The sequence below is a fragment of the Rhipicephalus microplus genome, chromosome 10, assembly GCF_043290135.1.
Source record: "Rhipicephalus microplus isolate Deutch F79 chromosome 10, USDA_Rmic, whole genome shotgun sequence".
In the NCBI taxonomy this organism is placed as follows: Eukaryota; Metazoa; Arthropoda; class Arachnida; order Ixodida; family Ixodidae; genus Rhipicephalus; species Rhipicephalus microplus.
In genome coordinates this window covers 83,446,751-83,466,707 of record NC_134709.1, presented here as the reverse complement: position 1 = coordinate 83,466,707, position 19,957 = coordinate 83,446,751, and the positions used below count along the sequence as shown (strand labels likewise).

The window sequence follows — 19,957 nt, the reverse complement described above, 5'->3', positions numbered from 1 at the left end:
CTCGGCATCATGACGCGCTGTACATCCTGTGTCGTCATTTTGTGTCGCCGTTTCTTAGGGCTATTTTCTGTCGTCACAATGCACCAGCAAGCCCAAAATTCTACACCGCTCATTGCGTTTAATTTATGTTTACTTACTCTCTTCACAAGCATACGCATGGGGAAGAGGAGGGGGGGGGCGAAGTCTCGTGACTTTGATATACATGTACACAATCTGCTCAAACTACCGCCGATATTCACCTCACAGAGGAAGGCTGATGCCTGCAGTGACCAGCAGGACACGACGCACCAATAGGCGCGGGACATGGCATTGCCGCTTTCCAGTGCAATAAACCAGCACACGTCACCGATAATCTTGAACCTCAGCCACGCGGATTTCATCTGCAGAGAGCAGCCAGTATCAGCGACGACCACGCATGGCCAATAAAACAGCGGACCATTTTCCCTGCAGTATCGCGAAGTGCACCGGTTCGCCTATAAATGCTGGCGTCAATCGACTGTGGGCTGAAGGACACGGTGGCCACTCGACGATGCGGTCAGCTATAATCCCCTTCTGTACTTCATGCAAGTTGATTGATTGATATGTGGGGTTTAACGTCCCAAAATCACCATATGCTTATGAGAGACGCCGTAGTGGAAGGCTCCGGAAACTTCGGCCATGCATGGGGTTCTTTAACGTGCACCCAAATCTGAGTACACGGACCTACAACATTTCCGCCTCCACCGGAAATGCAGCCGCCGCAGCCGGGATTCGATCCCGCGACCTGCGGGTCGGCAGCCGACCCGCAACTACTAGAACACCGCGGCGGGACACTTCATGCAGGTGAGCAGGCGCTATGGAAAATGTTTTCGTTCTAACGACCCGTTTTTCATCATGCTGCCGTGCCCATGGCTGATTTGCTTGCTTGTAATTAGTCTTGTAGATTGGGCTGGAAATTGGCTGCTATTGTCTGGAAACGCAGGAACTAACCCCTGCCCTGATTTTACCCAGTTCGCGAAGCAGCTACAAAGTTTCTCAGACGATTTAAAAGAAATAAAAGAAGAGCACATTACTGCTATTGAGTCGAAGCTGGCTAATATTAGCACCCTAGACAGCAAAATAACAAACTCCGTAACCGGAATACCTGCCCTTCAGGCAGTATAGTTCAAAAACTTGAACTTCAGATAGACGATCTTGAGAATCGGTCTAGAAGGAATAACCTCATAGTGTGTGGTGTTCCGCAAAGCAAAAAAAAAAAAAAACCAGTGGCACTTTGGGTAGAGCAGTGAATGATATTATCGTTCAAAACATCCTCAAAACCGAGGCAGTTGCCATAGCAAGGATACATAGGCTAGGAAAGCCAAAAGCTAACAAATGTAGACCGATAATCTTGCGGCTTGCCGATAATCGCGACAAAATAACAGTACTGCAAACCTGTTACAAGTTAAAGCCTGGTAGCAATCACTCTATAAGTGAGTGTTTTTCAGCCCAAATTGGCAACATATGAGGAAGAATCTGCAGAGTTGTGGTAAATAAAGAAAGGAAGCAGCAGCGAAAGTGACCTCAAGTTATGAAAAGTCCTGAATTAATGGTGAACGTTTTTCTATAGGGATGGGGGAGATAATCAGCCCGTTCCGTTGAGCCATGATGCAAGTGCCTAAGCAAAAAAAAAAAAAAAACAGAAAAACGAACTGCAGAAGCTACGGCCCCGCAAACAACAGTAACGTTCATAAATTTAAACGTGTGTAGTTTACTGAGCCAATCTGATTTGTTTGAATCCTTATTACTGAAACTATAGAACCCGATTTTGTAAAGGTTGCCGAAACTTGGCTGTCAAGTGGCATTCGTGGTCAGAAAATAGGTTCATAATGAAATAATTGGGAGCGCATACCAGCGGGACACCGTTAGTGTGTCCCGTTAGTTTGCGCTCCCAATTATTTCATTATGCATATATACCAACTAGCCCGCCTATCAACTTTTCTAAAGGAAATAGGTAGCCCCAACTACGCTATCAAACGAAAATATCAACCTACACTTGGTGGTGGCGTCACTATTTTTGTGAATTAAAAGTTATTTTTCAGGGTTCCTACAGATGTTGAAGGAATACAAAAAAAAATATTTTGCAACTTGTTGATAGGTGTTCATGCCATCACTGAGGGCTGTGTGTACCGTAGCCCCCCTGCTTCTAGCGACGTCTTGCTTGACTTTGCAAATATGTGCAGAGCCATGTATCAAATGCCAGACTAATCATTTTGGGTGATTTTAATACGCCCGAAATAGATTGGAAATTTACATATTTTAAATCTGATAGTTCGCAATAATTATATGATCTAATATTCAATTTCAATTTACACTAGGTAGTGACCCTTCCCACGACGAGTAAATGCATCATCGTCGAACATTCTTGATTTAGTTAGCTTACGTGATCATTTCTCGCAAGAAGCTACTAAAACAAAAACTATAGAGGTAATCTCAGATCATAATATGATTTATTGCGCTTTAAGTGTGAATGACAGCAAATTACATCAATTTATTATCCTGACTTTACCCATGCTGATGGCACAAGCATAACCAACTGTATTTCTTTCGATTCATTTATTCGTAGCACTCGAAAGACACTGTAGTAGATTTAAAATCATCGTGACTTCATGCGTAAAACGCTACGTACCGATAAAAACTGAAAAGTAACTGGGCGTCTCACCCCGTGGATAACAAGTGACGTAATATGCATGCTCAATGGAAAGTAAAACGTCTAAGAAAAAAACTGAACGCGACGCCAAATATTGAAACGAGACGCGATCTAACTGTAGCTATTCGTGACACGAGATGTAAGCTAAAAGATGCTAAATATAATTACTTTGCAAAGACACCTTCCACATTTTTATGAGCGCTCCAAATAAAATTCAGTAATATATAAATCCAAAAAAAATTCATAGGCCCATACGTTCTTGTGAAAGCAACAACGACCTCGTCAACTCCTTCAACGATTATTTTCAGTCAGTTTTTACCATAGATGACGGAAACATACCACCCATGCAATCTTCCGACCATTCAGCAATAGATCTCCTTACAGTTACCTAGCAAGGCGGGTTCAGCCAGTTATAAAATATTGATGTGAAGGGCCCGAGTCCTAAAAACTTAGCAATAAAACGTCTTCCTTAAAATATATGCGGAGTGGGTAGCAAGATATTTATGTCTAATCTTTAATGAATCACTGTAGTCATGCACTGTCACCGCCGTATGAAAAACCGCTAAAGTTATTCAAATACACAAAGCAGGCAGCAAAACCGTGGTTTCAGATTACAGGCCGATATCACTAACTTGTTCTGGGCGTAAATTAATAGAGCATATGGTATTGAAACACAGAAGTATTAAGCTAGGAAAAAAAAAACATGCTGCCTTCTGCACAACACGGGTTCTGAAATGGTCTCAATGATTACTCAACCTTTAGAATTAATACACGATGCTGCCCAGTCTAGCGATAGCCATAAACAAATCGGCCTCATATTCTTAGATTTCTCAAAAGCATTATATCGTGTTTCACACTCCAAAATAATAAGTAAATTGAAAGTTGCTCGAGGAGATAGTACCATTATTCACTGGATTAAGGGTTACTTAACGAATCGCTCATGATTTGTACAGTTATACAGGACACCACCTCTAGAACAGCAGCAGTCACGTGAGCCGCGTCATAGGGTACCGTCCTAGCACCGATATTATTCGCAATATTCATTATTGATTTGCCCCTCTCGACTAAAGAAAAACTAAGGCTCTTTGCAGAAGGCTGCGCACTTTACCAATAAATCAATACTCCTGTTGATCACCGAACTCAGAACATAGCATTAGAGGATGTACTCAAGTGGTGCAAAAATGGCAAATGTCCCTTCGTTTCCGAGGTAATCACCGCAAAAAACACAGGTCCAACTTTTCTTACGCTGTTGACAACTGCCCCTTCACCACAGTCTTTAACCGCGAATACCTAGGAATAACAATTTCAAATGACCCTAGATGGGATACTCATATTGATAACATAACTAGCGCAGCCCTGAAAATACTATATTTACTGAAACGACGTCTCAAGCACGCATCTCTGAATATCAAACTAATAGCTTATACAACCCTCGTCAGATCTGTACTAGAGTGTTCCAGCCCTGTCTGGTTCCCGTTTACCCACCAAGAGATTAATAAAATACAAGTGGTTCAAACAAAAACAAGATGCGTTTTTAAAAAGTATAGACTGACGGACTCACCGACACACACCTACTTAACAACGCTCGTATTTTGACACTACAAAACCGAACGAAACTAAGCAGGCTAAAACTAATGTTTCAACTACTACACAACATAATAAAGGCAGATATTCCAACGACAAATGTTTACATTTAGCCGTCTTCGGTGAGTATGGAACACACCATGGTGACCAACCAACATCAACGCGTAGAGCGAACACGAAAAACGGAGTTTAAATTACACACCAAGGCATTCTCTTGTTTTTATTATTGCTTCCAACGCGATTGAAAAAAGAAGCAACTGAATAAGACAGAGATGTTGGACCCATGGCACTCGCTGCTGAAGTGGCAAGGCAAGCAGCGCACGTTCGTTCAATGTGTTCCAGGTACGTGCAACTCGTGCATCGCAGTCCAGAAAAGACGCCCTTGGTACAGAACGTAACGGGAAGCCGTTTTGCGAACGTAACGGGAAGACGTCCGTCACAAAGTTCCGCAGGACGTCATGAGGAGGACGGCGGTGCAGCGATGGCCGAGTACTCAACGGGAAACTCCAGGCCAACCACGGGAGCCACCGAACTGAGCCAAGTGACCACGTAATTGCTGTGCTTCCTGAAAAAAAAAAAGCAATAGCAGCAAGACAAGGGGCATTCCCATTTCACGCAGTACGAGGACAGGCGAACAAAGCCACCCCATTGCTAAACGTGGCAAGACGAAACAGTCTCAAGATAGAGAGAAGGGAGGAGGGAGGGAGGGAGCAAGCAAGGAAATGCAGGGAGGTTAACCAGACGAGCATCCAGCTTGCTACACTGCACTGTGCTCTCCTTTATTTTAGATGCGGAGCATCTTATACTCGCGCCTTGTAGTGCGCCGTCCGCACCGCTTCTCGAACATTCGACAGCTGACGCGCGCGCATGCGCCGTCGCGCCGTCGCCCACTCTTCCACCATCTGTGCATCCCTTCCTCCTCTACACACCGCGCGCGCTTCACTCCTCCACCATCTGTGCACCCTTCCTCCTCTACACACCGCGTTCGACATCTACAATTCTCCTGATTCTCCAGTGGACGCGCATGTGGCGTCGCGCTTCGAGAACATTCAACAGCTGACAGTGCATGCGCCGTCGTGCTGTATATATACTCAAGGTCGGCGCTCGCTCGCTCAGTTGCCGCTCGTCGGTTGGTTTGTACGGCGCGTCGACGTCCAAGGTCGCGGTTAAATGAATTCCAACGAATCCACAAACACAATGATCGACGTCCCTTCGACCAGCGCCGCCCTTTCGCATGTATACGTGTGTACGTGTTCACTCATTTAACACCCCCTCCTACAACTACGTTAACCAATTTAGCCATCGACCCAAGTAAGTCGCAATTTAACACCCCATTTCACAACCACGTTAACCAATTTAGCCATCGACCCAAGTAAGTCGCACTTTAACACCCCGTTAACCATATGGTCCGCATCCTCCTCAGTGTTCCCCCGAGGGAAGCTGCGGGCAATTTTTTTTAATCCCCGCCTCGAAATATATTTGACACTACTCTCGGTTAATCTCTGGAACCTCAACACTTCAGAGGTATAGCCCCGTACAGTTATGCATACATTCGTTCAATAAATCATTGATCAGTAACCAAAATGGCGGATTGTACTTACTGCATTTACCCTACGAAGCGGAGCCGTGATAAACAGTTACGCAGTACGTGTGTCGTGACTGGGTTTTCATGAATATTTGCTTCGAACGACGTGACGTCCATAGACGAGCGCACAAATTAGCTGTGCCCCTAACCACCTCAGGAAGACGCTGTAGGCCAGCCGCACATCTTTAACAATTGTTGGGGTTTAACGTCCCAAGACCGCCATGTCATTATGAGAGATGCCGTTCTGGAGGGCTCCGGAAATTTCGACCACCTGGGGCTCTTTAACGTGCACCTAAATCTAAGTACACGAGATCCTCAAGCATTTTGACCTTCACGGGTAATGCAATCGCGGCTGCCGGGATTCGATCCCGCGACCTGCGGGTCAGCAGCCGAGTACCTTATCCGCTAGACCACCGCAGCGGGTGCCGCATATCTTTACTCACTCGGGCATGCCCCGTCTTTGTTTAATGTACTCGGTTTCGATTATGCAAGTTATTGACCATATATAATATATAATGGTGGCTGGAGTCAACTAATCTCCCACTATACAAGAACGGTTCACTCGCCACCTTTAGGCCTGAAAGCCATGGACCAAATGCACCTCGTTGTTAGCAGCACGCCGTCGCTCCACTTTACTGTTATTGCAATTATATGGACACTCTAAGCGAATGGTTGCCGTAGCTGCCATGTCCGTATATGTATATGCATTTACGTAGGAAAACAAGCCACAAGTAAGTTTACAAAGTGCGCCACCGCGATTAGAATCACGGTGGCTTCTCGCTCCGCAGCGCGCTGCGTCAGCTTTGTCACGTGCCACTCGTTCTTCGGTTTACTAACGGTGAAACAATTCAAAAGCACCATTACCACTGGCATTACGCCGATCTCGGAAGTGCATCGGCGTGTGAAGTACCACCCGCGAGATAGTGCGAACGCCCATACATTTTGCTTGAACTGAGACACGCCCTATAAAAAAAATCACAGCATATACACGGAGCGAATGGTGATGAGTGGGACGAAGCGTTCGTCCGTCCACCCGTGCATGCGTCCGATCGCGTTGGAGAATGCAGACGGCGCGCGGGTAACAACGACGAGACGCGAGCCAAGGAAGCCGAGCGCGTCTTCAACGAACCCGCCACTCTTCTTCGTCCATGCCACACCAACGATCCGCCATGGACGGCGACTATCCAGGAGACTGAGAGAGGCCCTAGTTCTCCGCGCACTCAGACAAAGCGTAAGCAGCAGCCACTCGGAGAGTAGCGGCACTTCAAAGTAGCAGCAGAGCAACGCCATCTAGGAAATGAGAGGATAAATGGTCATTTATTTCTTTTGCCTTCTTTTCTTTCTCGTCTGTTTTCTCGGGTACGCGTGACAAGGTTAGACTAAGAGGAGCTAATTTGCGACGTGGAATGGCGGGCAGGCAATGTTTTGAATGAAACCGCGACGCAGGATACGCACGAATGTTCAACAAGGAGGCGCTGGCGCAGTGGACAGCTGTAGCGTAAATGATCAAACACAAATATGTAACATCTGTGGCATGGTTAGTTTCCGTTCATCCTGCGCGTATATGACTGCGCGTTCTTTCCGAGCGTCCATCTTTGTGTTTGAGCAGCGCGGTGCAAGTGTCGAGCTGCGATTTCGCACTCGTCCCGTGTGTGTTCCTTATGCGTGTTCTTTGCGCTTTAGCGACACTCCGCAAGTATCTAGTTGCTTCCCGTTCATCGTTTCGCATTCTGATTTGTCTCTGCCACATTCATTGCTTCGCCCTTAAAGGGAACGACAACTTACTTTTTTCGATTCAGTTTTTTCCAGCGCGACAGAAAGCTTACTTTCCGTAGTGATCGTAGCTGCAGTAGTTAATCCCAAGGGCTCATAGTCATTTTATAAGCAGTATTTTTCAATCTGAAAGGTTCGGAAAAGTGTAGTGCCTATTCATCCGGCAACGCTGAGTATTGATAACGATGCCGGTAACCTTTCTGGTGGCTTATGCATGCTGTCGTTGTTCTTAATTCGCAGGATTTCCTGGAACTATGCTCAACCACGTTAATTCTGCGCTTTACAACTATTTTTGAATATAACAAGCCATTACAATGGGATGGTGTGGCTCTATAGAGTTTCCCTGCATTTGCACCGCGTCACCAAGCCAAGTAATCGATAACGGAACTGCGCATATGTCACGCAAAGGCAGCGCTACTTTAATGTGTACTACTAATGCGCAAGCTTATACTTTTTTAAAATATTATCTTTTGCTATAAAGAATCAAACAATAATTCAGTACTAATAAAAAAATTGTTGACCGTGTACATCAACGCATGGTCACCTGACAGGGCATTCATGATAGTTTATGTTTTTGCCACCAGAGACGCCACAGGCCATTTTTCACGATTTTCAATGAAGAAACAGGAATCCTCTTCTCACGAAAAAAACGGGGTTGGTTTTAGTCACTATAAGGGACAATCTTGCCATCCGTGCAGTCATCTCTTTTCATGTTGTGGGCAGTTGTCGGTTCGTTTAACGCGAAACTATGCCCGTTTCTGCACCCATTAAAACTTGTTGTTTTTTTAAAGACGAAACTGTTCATGCCTGCCGTACTATTTGTGCTGTCTCGCTGGTGTGTGCCACTGTGCGGCCTGAATGAAAAAAAAAGAACCACCATAATCATAAAAGGGTATGTGATACAGAAATTCATTCATATCTCACTACTCACCACAGGCACGTTAAAAATGAAGCAGACAACAGTTGGTCCAACCACAAGCAGGAATGAGCCACAGAAATATGTGCGGGCATATCGAAAAAAAAAATGTTATTGTCATAAGCGGGCATATGCAACAGAAGGTGGATGAATGCGATTACCCATTTGTACACTAAAGATGAAGAAGGCAAGGTAGCCCAACTAATCGCGAGTCCAATAAATGCTGTTGAAGTAATATTAATAAGCGTTTTAATACATATATTCTAAATGCTTGGGTGAAGTAAGCACAGATAACTGGTTGGTTGAAAACTCTTGCTGTTTCACTTTTTGCTGTTTCTCCTTCTCTTTCTTCGCTATTTTCTTACATTACTTGTATTTTATGTCTTGTTGGTTTTATAAAAGTAATAATAGGCAGAACTGTAGTGCTCACTCAAAGGCTACGCTACGCTTTCTTGGCCCATTCCGCATAGTGTATGTGGCATAATATAAGGAAACAAACAAAGGACGATAGCTACAAAGCGACGGCGCGGACCGTATACACCCCAACTGCAGCATGCGTACAACGAGGGATATAGGGAACGGGCAGGGCAAATTTAGGACGGCTGCGAAAATACCCGAAGCGATGGAAGGCCAGCACCGACGTGCAGGGGTCATGTCTGTCTTTGCTTTGATTCAAACCTCTATCCGATCCGGAGAACACTGCACCCGTATATACCATGGACCGACGTCGGATATGGAAGACAACAGCACGCCGAATGCAACCACGCAACTGTCTTCATGCGTGCGTCAGCTTATACTGGAGCGCCGTTCATGTAGCCGTTACGGACACAAAACTGGCAAGATTATCGGCCAACTACAGAGTGAAATAAGCACTCACCCGTCCTGGTGCTTTGGTCGAGTCTGTTCCATGAGCTCGGCCGTCTTGCACGGGTGCAAGTGGAAGTAGGGGACGCCCTGGATCGGGTGCTCCTGCACCATGGAGGAATGCGGTAAGCACACTGGCGTGCTGAACCGAAGGTGGCGGGTTCGATACCGGCCACGGCAGTCGAATTTCGATGGATGCGAAATGGTATAGATGCCCATGTTCTGTGCGATGTCAGTGCGCGTTAAAGAACACCAGATGGTGAAAATTTCCGAAGCCTGTGCACACTAGGGCGCCTCTCATGATCATATCGTGCTTTTGGGGCATGAACCCCACATATCATTGTAATCTTTTACAAAGGGTTCTCCGATTGGCTCTGAATATTACATAATATTACAGATTTAGACGATATATGGCGGACTCTGGTGTAGTGGGCGCGTTCGAGCAGAGGCGGCCAGGGACGCAGTAACGAGACGCACGCTCCGCGTTCCCAACACAGGTGAACCCGTTTATTATTAGTACACCATACTTTATGTACCAGGCACTGCGCCGTGCTACCAACCTGGCTGCAGTAATTAGGTGTCTTTCTCCTCTTCTAACCACTACCACCACCACTTTATGTACCCGTGCGAGATAATTATACTAGGAGATATGAATGCGCACATAGAAGGTATAGATGGGTATATACCGACCCGACAGGCAAAATGATCATGGATATGTGTGAAAGGCTTGATTTCATCATTTGCAACAGTACCGAGAAGTGTGAAGGGCAAATAACATGGGATGTAGGAAGGCCACAGTCGACGATAGATTACGCACTGATGTCACATAGGATGTATGATAAGCTCAGGGGAATGCACATAGATGAAGGTGGCTCCAGAAGTCTGGGTAGTGATCACAAACGTATCAAGGTAAGTTTTAGAACAGCAGTGAAAGTGGAGAGGAGACAAGATGAGCAACTGCAGGAAAATTTTTACTCAGAAAGGCAAATAGAAATAGCCACTAAACAAATCGAGAAAGTAATCACTGAGGATAATAAAACAGTGTGGACATACAGGAATCTAATTAGACTGTTTGAGCTAGAGCTTGCCAAGGCACTCCGGTAAAGAAGACACAAACCCAAAAGTTGGTGGGATGAGGAAGTTAGGAGAGTCATAGCAAAACGTCAGAAAGCCTCTAGTGAACACAGACATGCTAAGCAGCGGGGTGAACCAACAGATGATGTTGAAAAAAAAGGAAAATCTTTCTAAGCTGTAGAAGGGATGCATTCCTTCTGATCAATGAAAACATTAGAAGAAAGGGAGCTCAGTGGCTGGCAGAAGTACATAAAAAAGATAGAAAGGCAGCTGCGAAATTTTGGAACCATCTAAACTCCCTAAGAAATGAGACGAGCCTAGAGCAGAGGTTTATAACTACAGCTCAAGGTGCTAGGCTAGAAGGGGACGAAGCTATTGAATATATAAGAACAAGGGTGACAGAAAAATTTCAACAAAGAAGTGCTTTATGCACCACAATAGACAAGGATGAATCAAGTGGCGCAATGGCTCCATTTTCACAACGAGAGTGGGAAAGGGCTGAGAAAAGGGTTTCGTGTAGTACATCAACAGACCCAGATGGCATTCCAATTATGCTGATAAAGAAATTAGGTCCGAACTCTAAGCAGGCTTTTAGGAGGCAGTGAACAAAATAATAATCGATGGATAAGTTCCCGATGGATGGAAACTTAGCAGGATGAGCATAATTTATAAAGGAAAGGGGGACAAAGCTGACATAAACAACTACCGTCCTATAACAGTGACATCAGTGGTCTACAGGCTGGTGATGCAGATTATAAAGGAAAGACTGCAGGCGTGGATAGAGGATGAGGGGGTGCTGGGGGAACTACAGAATGGGTTTCGGAAACACAGGAGGTTGGAAGACAATCTGTTCTCACTGACGCAGTGCATCGAAATAGCAGAAAAGGAACACAGGCCCCTGTGGCTAGCATTTTTGGATATCAAGGGAGCGTACGATAGCGTGGTTCAAGAGGAATTGTGGGGAATACTGTACACACTAGGCGTGGAAGATGTAGTCACTAATCTTTTAAAGGATATCTATAAAAGTAACAAGGTAATTATAAAGTGGGAAAAACAGGTATCCAAGCCTGCGGAGGTAAAACGGGGGCTTAGGCAGGGGTGTCCCTTGTCACCATTATTATTCATGATGTACCTACAAGGATTAGAGCCCAAATTAGAGGGAAGTGGACTGGGCTTCAACCTCTCTTTCGTCAAACAAGGAAAACTCATTGAACAGGCACTACCAGCATTGATGTACGCGGATGATATAGTGCTAATGGCCGAGAACAAGGAAGATTTGCAGAGATTGGTGGACATCTGCGGTAATGAGGGAGATAGGTTAGATTTCAGATTCAGTAAGGAAAAATCAGCAGTCATGATTTTTAATGACGATGAAGGTAGTGAGCTTAGAATACAGGAGGTCACGCTAGAGATAACAGATAAATACAAATATCTGGGCGTAGGATAAGCAATGGGACCGAGTACCTAAGGGAACACGAAATATACGTGAAGACTAAAGTTAGCGGGAGTGCAGCAGTGATGAAAAATAGGGCACTGTGGAATTACAATAGGTTTGATGTTGTGAGAGGAATATGGAATGTTGTCATGGTTCCTGGTCTGACGTTCGGCAATGCGGTCTTGTGCATTATATCAGAAGTTCAAGCAAGATTAGAAATTAAGCAACGTGGATAGGTAGGCTTGCCTAAGGAGCTCACGGGAATACACCAAATGAGGGAGTGCAAGGTGATATGGAATGGACATAATTTGAGGGCAGGGAAGCTAGCAGCAAGATAAAATTTGAGAAGCGATTGAGAGAAATGGGGAAAGAGCGTTGGGCTAGGAAGGTTTTCAGCTACTTATACATGAAGAATGTCGATACAAAATGGAGGAAGCGAACCAGGAAGTTGACTGGTAAATACTTAGAAAACAGCAGGTGGCCAAACCAAGAAGAACTATCGGTTAAGAAGAAAGTGAAGGAAACGAAGACTGACATGTGGAGAATGGGCATGATTAAGAAGCCCGCACTACAGATCTATCGAACCTTTAAGCAGGAAATTGCCAAGGAAAGGATCTATGATAATACTCGGGGTAGTTCTCTACTGTTTGAGGCCAGGACAGGAGTATTGCGAACCAAGACATATCGGGCCAAATACGAAGGGGTAGACACGGTATGCAGTGCGTGTGGAGAGGAAGAAGAAACTGCCGAACACTTGATAATGTTCTGTTAAGGGCTTCACCCTATTGCTCAGGATGATGGCGCAGAGTTTTTCAAAGTACTGGGGTTTAGGGACAGGGAGGGCAAAATAAATGTTAAGTGGGTAGAATTAACTAGAAGGAGGTTATCTGATTGGTGGCCAAAGTCAAGGCACGAGTGAAATTTAAACCCTTCACTGCAAAGTACGAATCCCCAACCCCACTATTTAAAGAAAAAAAATAAATATAGTTTTTGGTTCATTAAGTATTACGGCTTGGTGGCGCTAGCCACCGCCCGATGTAAAGGGTACAGCCATACCCATCCATCTACCCATCCATCCTAGAGCTATAGAGTGATTAATATCACACGCCCTCTACATCTGGCACCGCATCTAGAATATAGCCCTGCCCGACTCACCGCCAAATTCTGCCAAGTTGCATCATTGAGGCAATTATACAGCTCGCCCAACAGCCCTGTTATCGAATCAGGGACAACACGTGCTGCATTCTGTAACAATCTCGTTTGCGAAGAGTTCACTAAGCTAACACGCGATTGGCTGATTCCGACCCCACACGGGCGTGGCAGAAGCGTGGGGATGTCACGCCCAGTTGCGTGTTGGCAAAGTTCGGAAACTAAATAGGAATAAAATACGGCCTCCAGGATGTAGGTACTCAACCATGAGATATTAGGCGATGTGTAGTATTAAATCACGATAGTTAACATCAAATTCCGCAAAGTACACCGATTTTCGTCGCCCTTGTTTGCTTTACTTCAATTCCTTTTGACAAGTGTACGTATACGCAGACTTGTACAAGTGTCCAGAAAATCGACTCTCTATAATACACACCTGCTGCGTGACGGTGGACCATCGCAGATGCTTCAGTTGCTCCTGCAGGCATTCCGGCATCAGCGACCATACGTCACTCAGAGGAAGCAGGCTGCCGTCTGCGTCACAGATAATCCGTGAGAAATTATGTTGTCAAGGAGGGAGACAATCGAGGAATGCACGGGAGAAGTGTCGGTTACGACTACTGCTAAGAGATCCGAAAAGAAGTGAGAAGTTCGTTGCAGAAGTATGTGGAAGAGTTGAAGTAATGAACTGTGGTGAGACAGAGGAACGTCGCAATAGGTGACATGTCTGTAGTCTGTGACAGCCTAACAAAAATATAGGCTCCACACGCCAGGCCGCATTGCCCTTACTTTTCGTGCTTCCGCCGTGTTGCTACTTCGCGCTGCGGAAAAGCAAAACACTCCGAGCTGCTGCAGACCGCCTGTGCAGTGTACGTCAAACGAGGCACAATCGCATACTTCAACGGCATCGTACGACGACCGGCGAGGATGATGCTGTGTACGCATGGATTACAGCTTTTTTTTATTGCTTCAACCTAATCGTTACGCTATAGCAAAGGGTAGCTCTACTTGGACGCGAATAACACCAATCAATAGTGCGATAGCGTACTCGTTATTTTTAGCCTGCCACTGACTACATTTTCACAGGTATAGCGCACCACGACAAGGACACACACAAAGGAGAGATGCACGCACACGCAGCGCTCAACCAACCAATCTCAACCAACTAGCCAGGCAACATTCCTTAGCACTGACTACAAACCAGACAAGTGTACACAGTAGAATTATGTAGAACACTCAACTAGCGATGAAACTACGGAAGGCATAAATAAAGAACACATGCATATCGAAACTTTAAAAAACAAATGTACGAATGCAGACTGTATAGGACGTCCTTTTGGCTTGTACGTGAACAAGGTATATAATAAATCACCGCGTCTCCAGACGTTGAAGTACATGACGGGCACTCCGTAGCTGGCGCTGTAGACCACGTGGTACACGGACTGCAGAACCTCCTCCCCGCGGTGCTGTGCTTCGACGGAGCACGGGTCTGGCGCAGCCTCCTTCGAACGAGAGAGAAAAAAAAAAAGGAGGGTGACGGCGCTCCATTTGGGTGTCTCGCTGTCGTTTTGATCATATCGCATGCTATGACGTGTTATGAGAAGAAAGGGTCAACGTATTTACGCGCGCAATAACCGCTACGTTCAAAAAGAGCCCATACGTCACCGAGTTACGCTGCGAAACACTTGGCAGATTCCCTGGAATTTGATTATATCATCTCTATGGAAGCTTCAGTTTACGTAGACACCCGATTATGCGGTAAACATGGCGTGAAGAGTAACCAACGCACTGGCCATGCCACACACTCCATATACAACGACAACGATGACGACAACAACAACAAGGACGACGATAATAATAATAATAATACCTCGTGCTTTACGTCCCAAACCCACGATACGATTATGGCGCCGGGAATTTCGACCACCCGTCGTTCTTTAACGCGCGTTCCCATCGCGCGGCACACGAGCCACTATATAGCATTTCGCCTCCGTAAAAATGCGACCGCCACAACCGGAATCGAACCCTTGACCTTCAGACCAGCAGCCGAACGCCCTAACCGGTGCACCGCCTCGGCGGATGACTCATGGTCCAGAACCAATAAGGTTGGGCTTTGTTTGCAAATAGTAAAATCATTACCTCAACATTGCTCGTTTGCTCGCGATGCTGTGCGTATGTACGTACCTCGATTTCGTCTTCTCCCGCGCCCTGCAGGTTTCCGGACCAGGAGGCGCGCTGGCCGGAAGTCTTGTGGAGCAAGGTGCACCTCTTCTCCAGGTACGTGTATCCGGGCTCGCCTTCCTGGGACCGCACGTACAGTCAGATATCAGACGATATACTTATGACAATGACCGCATTTGTACCTCCAACACACACAAGTGTTAACTTATTGCAAATGGTCTTAAATGGACACGAAAGAGATAAACGATATTTTGCGTAGTAGTAATGTGAAATTCCGCAAATCTGAAAACAACCGCCTTACCGCGAGACGACGTTCGGTAAACAAGTAAATGCGCGAAAACAAAGTGCGGGTGAAGACGCTCGTTTATGATTTCCGCACCAGACACCGTATAACGTAGAAAGTTTTGACGGCGTCTTGGGTCCCACGAGGTACCTAATCCGTAAAAATGAAGTACTACATTTTAATCTGTGCGGGTCCCCTAAGATGCTAAGTTTCAGAGAATATCGTCAAGCCAACGCAGAGAAAAAAAAACGAGAAGTACATTTTGAAATCAGTGACGTCACGTGCTCGTCGCCAAATTTCAAAACGAAACTTCAACCTTGATTTTCTTTTTTAATAATAAACTTATCACGTTAAAACTTAAGGAATTGGGGTTCTCAGCAGTTTATGAACCTAAACCAAGCCGTTGTTTCAATTCAGTGTCCATTCAACGGAATTGATTGATTGGCTGAGTGACTGAAGGTCCTTCATTTTGAAATGTGGAAGCGCGTATCCTGTGTATTAACCTTGCCACCTTGCCAAAATCGTCCTCGTTGTCTCGGTGTCTTCAAGTGGCAGTCACTTTCTACAGATGCGGTTTCTGGTCAGTGCTGTGGTTTGCCTGTCCGTTTAAAGCACTCCGATCAGGCCGCTCTGACTTCTGTAGCGTGCAAATAATAGCTGCGTGCTAGGATCAGTAAGCATAGATACCCATAGATACCTCATCATACACGAAACTAGACCATCGGCGTCCCCCGGCGTCAGGAACGAGCGATGAAAAAAGATCGTCACCACGTGATGACGTCGCAGATCGCCAACGTTTGTGACGTCACACGAATGACCTCGTCACGCGGCACCATAGCATGGTCGCAGATGAGGTACATCCGGTGGTGGGCAGAAAACTGCTAAGCAGTCGCCTATGAAGACTCAAAGGTGGAAGCTGTGAACTAGTTTTATGATTCGGTGCTCAAGACACTGGGTGCTGCAGCTACGTTGGGTGGTTGGAGGGAGCATCAGAGTTGAGAGAAACTAAGATCATGCGAGACGTGGGCCACACTGTGTCACGGTCAGTGCTGCGACGTCTCGCTGGCGTCCCAAGAGGCCTTGGGACCCACGCTAGCTTTCGATATCTATAAGTCCTGGGAGAGTACGAGCTCAAGAACTGAAGAGTGGATTCGGCTCTGCGCACGCATACTGGCGTGGCGGCTCACAAATTTCCGGGGTTCCCGGCTCCTAATCATAATCATCTTTGTTGGTGCTCGAGAAAGAGAAAAACGAGTTTAGACCAGGCTCCTCGTACTTCAGTGGGCTGCTCAGTTCAGGCAGCCTTAGTTCACTGCCACCGCCCGAGTCCTGTTCATAAATGGTATCTGTTTTCAGGGACCTGCATCACCAGCAGAGAGTAGAACCTTGGACAGTGGCCCACACCCAAGCTGGTTTCCCCACTGATTTTCAAATATTTCCACTGAATCCACTTCTTTCTCTTCATTTTCACTCGATGATGCTTCACTCCAGCATCATGTGGTGCAGGCTGCATGTTGCGTGTGTCCGGTGGATAAAACTTTCAGTCTTGCCCTTAGGTCTCGGGATACATCGCGTGCATCAATGTTCCGTGCTGTCACGAGTTTTTGTAGCACCGCGTTTTCACGGTCAGCGCCTGCGTTGATGTGTGTGATGTGTAATGGTTGGCAGCTTTCGATCACCCACTAGTTCCTAGGGTTACCAACTCCTCAATGACGGAAGTCTGGAAGGGGGGGGGGGGGGGGTCATGCCACCATGTAGTGAGCCAGCAGAATCAGTTTCAGACAGATCAGTTGTTTCTTTATAGTTGAGGCCTCTGCAACCACTTCAGCTGGCTAAATGCTGTCCGCAGCACTTTATCTTGCTGAATTATGTACTCGTAAAATACGTCGAACTATACGTGGCAGTTCAGCCAAAGCAGCTAGAGCCCCTCGCAGCCGCAGCTACGAAAACTTTGTTTTGTACATGCGATTAGTGCGAACATCGTGTTCTTTGTCGCGAGGCGCGTTGGATCACGTAAAAATCTCTAAGTGGACGGTCCGGAACGAATCCGGGACATCTAGCAGTCCCAACAAGGACGACGTGAGACTCGGGTGCACGAAAAGTCGGGACAGTCCCACAAAATTCTGGACGGTTGGTAACTATATACTCGTTACACAGTCCACACGGTGCAATTCTATATACTCCTCTGCATGCCACTCTATAAATCACATCTCTCCACGCGGCAAAGCACTTGCGCTCCATTCGTTTCCTTAGTGGGAGAATACCCGACTGCCACAAAGGACACCTCGGTTCAATTCCGCCTCGAACCCCGATGTTTATTATGTGGTCTTTGCTTATGTCATACGAGTTGTTGCATGTTACTGCGAAGAAAACACCGCCAAAAGATGACACTGCTGTGAGCATTTCAGTCAAATCTTGCAGTTGTGCGAGCGAATAAAAGCTTGGATGAGGAAAAAAAAAGAGATAAAGAAATGGCCGACGATTCCGATACTGCTTAAAAAGACCCTGCAACACTTTTTGAGCATGGTCGAAAAACGTTGCCGATATCCCGACCACACGCGAGCCAAATATTATAGTGCAGCACGCGGATGGAAGTCGCAATAAATTATCAAATTCAGCAAAAAAATTGCTTTCTCTACTCTCTACAAATCACTGAATACGCTCAAAAATCACTCGTAAAAAGCCCCCACTCTCACCTCACAACGCCAACGCAGGTAGCAACGTTACCTGGTTCTAGTAACGTTGGCAGGTATAGCGTCTGCTAGCGAGTTTCTTATTTGAAAAAGAAAAAAACCGACTGCTCACTCTACAAAATCGTTCACTGGCCACCCCGCATTGCCCGCATTTACAGGCACTGGATCTTGACCTTCAAGGTAGAGCCAGGGAGAAATTTATCCTGTGCGTTGTTGAACAAAAATCCGCAGGGTGCACGTTAACTATCATAGCCGACTGTGGGTCTCTTTGTCCAATCTGCGTATTCTGTCTCTCATTGCCCATTAGCAGCGATTGGCATGTTCCAGTAAGAAACACGGGCCCATCACTGCGCGCTCTGCGCCTCTACAGGTTTCTCTTTTGCACGATGAGCGCCAGCGTCAACGCCGCCGCCAGCGTTGGCGTTAACGCCCGCTACTACGCATCTACGCATGGTTCCCTTTATTTGGAGATGGCGTAATTTTTTTTCTTCAGTCTAACTGACTCGGACTCAGACTTACTAATATTTTTCTCAGCCGGACTCACTCGGGGTCAAACACACTCCAATATTATTCACCCGGACTCATTCAGACACCGACTCGCGACCCGAACTTAGTGAGTAAGAGTCGACTCGATCATAAGTGAATTTGACGACCTAATATGAACAGTTTCGTCATCATCATCATAATAATAATAATCAGCAGCAGCAGCCTGACTACGTCCACTGCAGGACAAAGGCCTCTCCCATGTTCCGCCAGTTAACCCGGTCCTGTGCTTGCTGCTGCCAATTTATACCCGCAAACTTCTTAATCTCATATGCCCACCTAACCTTCTGTCTCCCCCTATAACCGCTTGCCTTCTCTGGGAATCCAGTTAGTTACCCTTAATGACCAGCGGTTATCCTGTCTACGCGCTACATGCCCGGCCCATGTCCATTTCCTCTTCTTGATTTCAACTAGGATATCCTTAACCCCCGTTTGTTCCCTAATTCACTCTGCTCTCTTCTTGTCTCTTAAGGTTACACCTACCATTTTCCTTTCCATTGCTCGTTGCGTCGTCCTCAATTTAAGCTGAACCCTCTTTGTAAGTCTCCAGGTTTCTGCTCCGTAGCTTAGTACCGGCAAGATGCAGCTTTTATATACCTTCCTCTTGAGGGTAGTGGCAATCTACCTGTCATAATTTGAGAGTGATTGCCAAATGTGCTCCACCCTATTCTTATTCTTCTAGTTACTTTAATCTCGTGGTTCGGCTCCGCGGTTATCACCTGCCCTAAGTAGACATAGTCTTTTACAACTTGAAGTGGACTATTATCTGTCCCAAAGCGCTGCTCTTTTCCGAGGTTGTTGTACATTACTTTCGCTTTCTGCAGATTAATTTTAAGACCAACCTTTCTGATCTCCTTGTCTAACGCCATAATCACGAGTTTAAATTCGTCCCCGTACCTGAACCTGGAACCTGAACTTGACAACGTTTAACGCTTGAACCTTATCTAGTGAGCTAGTCTAGCTATACTATTGAGGAGTTAGAGGGTGTTAAATGGGATATAATAGGGCTCAGTGAGGTTAGAAGGACAGATGAAGCCTATACGGTGCTACAGAATGAACAGTTTAAAAATACCTAAATAAAATGAATATGGGGCACGGTGAGAGAGTCAGACCTGCCCCCTCTTATCAGAATACCCTGTGCACACATATGCATATGACGCTATCGTCAGAAAGGTTTCCCCCTGTTGGTTCACTCGATGCATCGATTCG

The 19,957-nt window shown here is 46.0% G+C and overlaps 1 protein-coding gene across 2 annotated transcripts in view; it reads right to left on the bottom strand.

The window, feature by feature from the left end:
* Atg10 (Autophagy-related 10) overlaps window positions 1–19,957 on the bottom strand; it is a 64,214-nt gene that overhangs the window by 16,571 nt on the left and 27,686 nt on the right. Inside the window, exons 3-7 of one of the 2 annotated variants that reach the window (XM_075875817.1) lie at window positions 15,233–15,349; window positions 14,421–14,550; window positions 13,485–13,582; window positions 9,404–9,495; window positions 4,441–4,817 (exon numbers count right to left, since the gene is read on the bottom strand). In XM_075875817.1, coding sequence (XP_075731932.1) covers window positions 4,709–4,817; window positions 9,404–9,495; window positions 13,485–13,582; window positions 14,421–14,550; window positions 15,233–15,349 — 546 coding nt within the window. In that variant the 3' untranslated portion in view covers window positions 4,441–4,708. Of the gene's footprint in view, window positions 1–4,440; window positions 4,818–9,403; window positions 9,496–13,484; window positions 13,583–14,420; window positions 14,551–15,232; window positions 15,350–19,957 lie in introns of those variants that run through there. The other variant, XM_037431868.2, reaches the window with a different exon arrangement.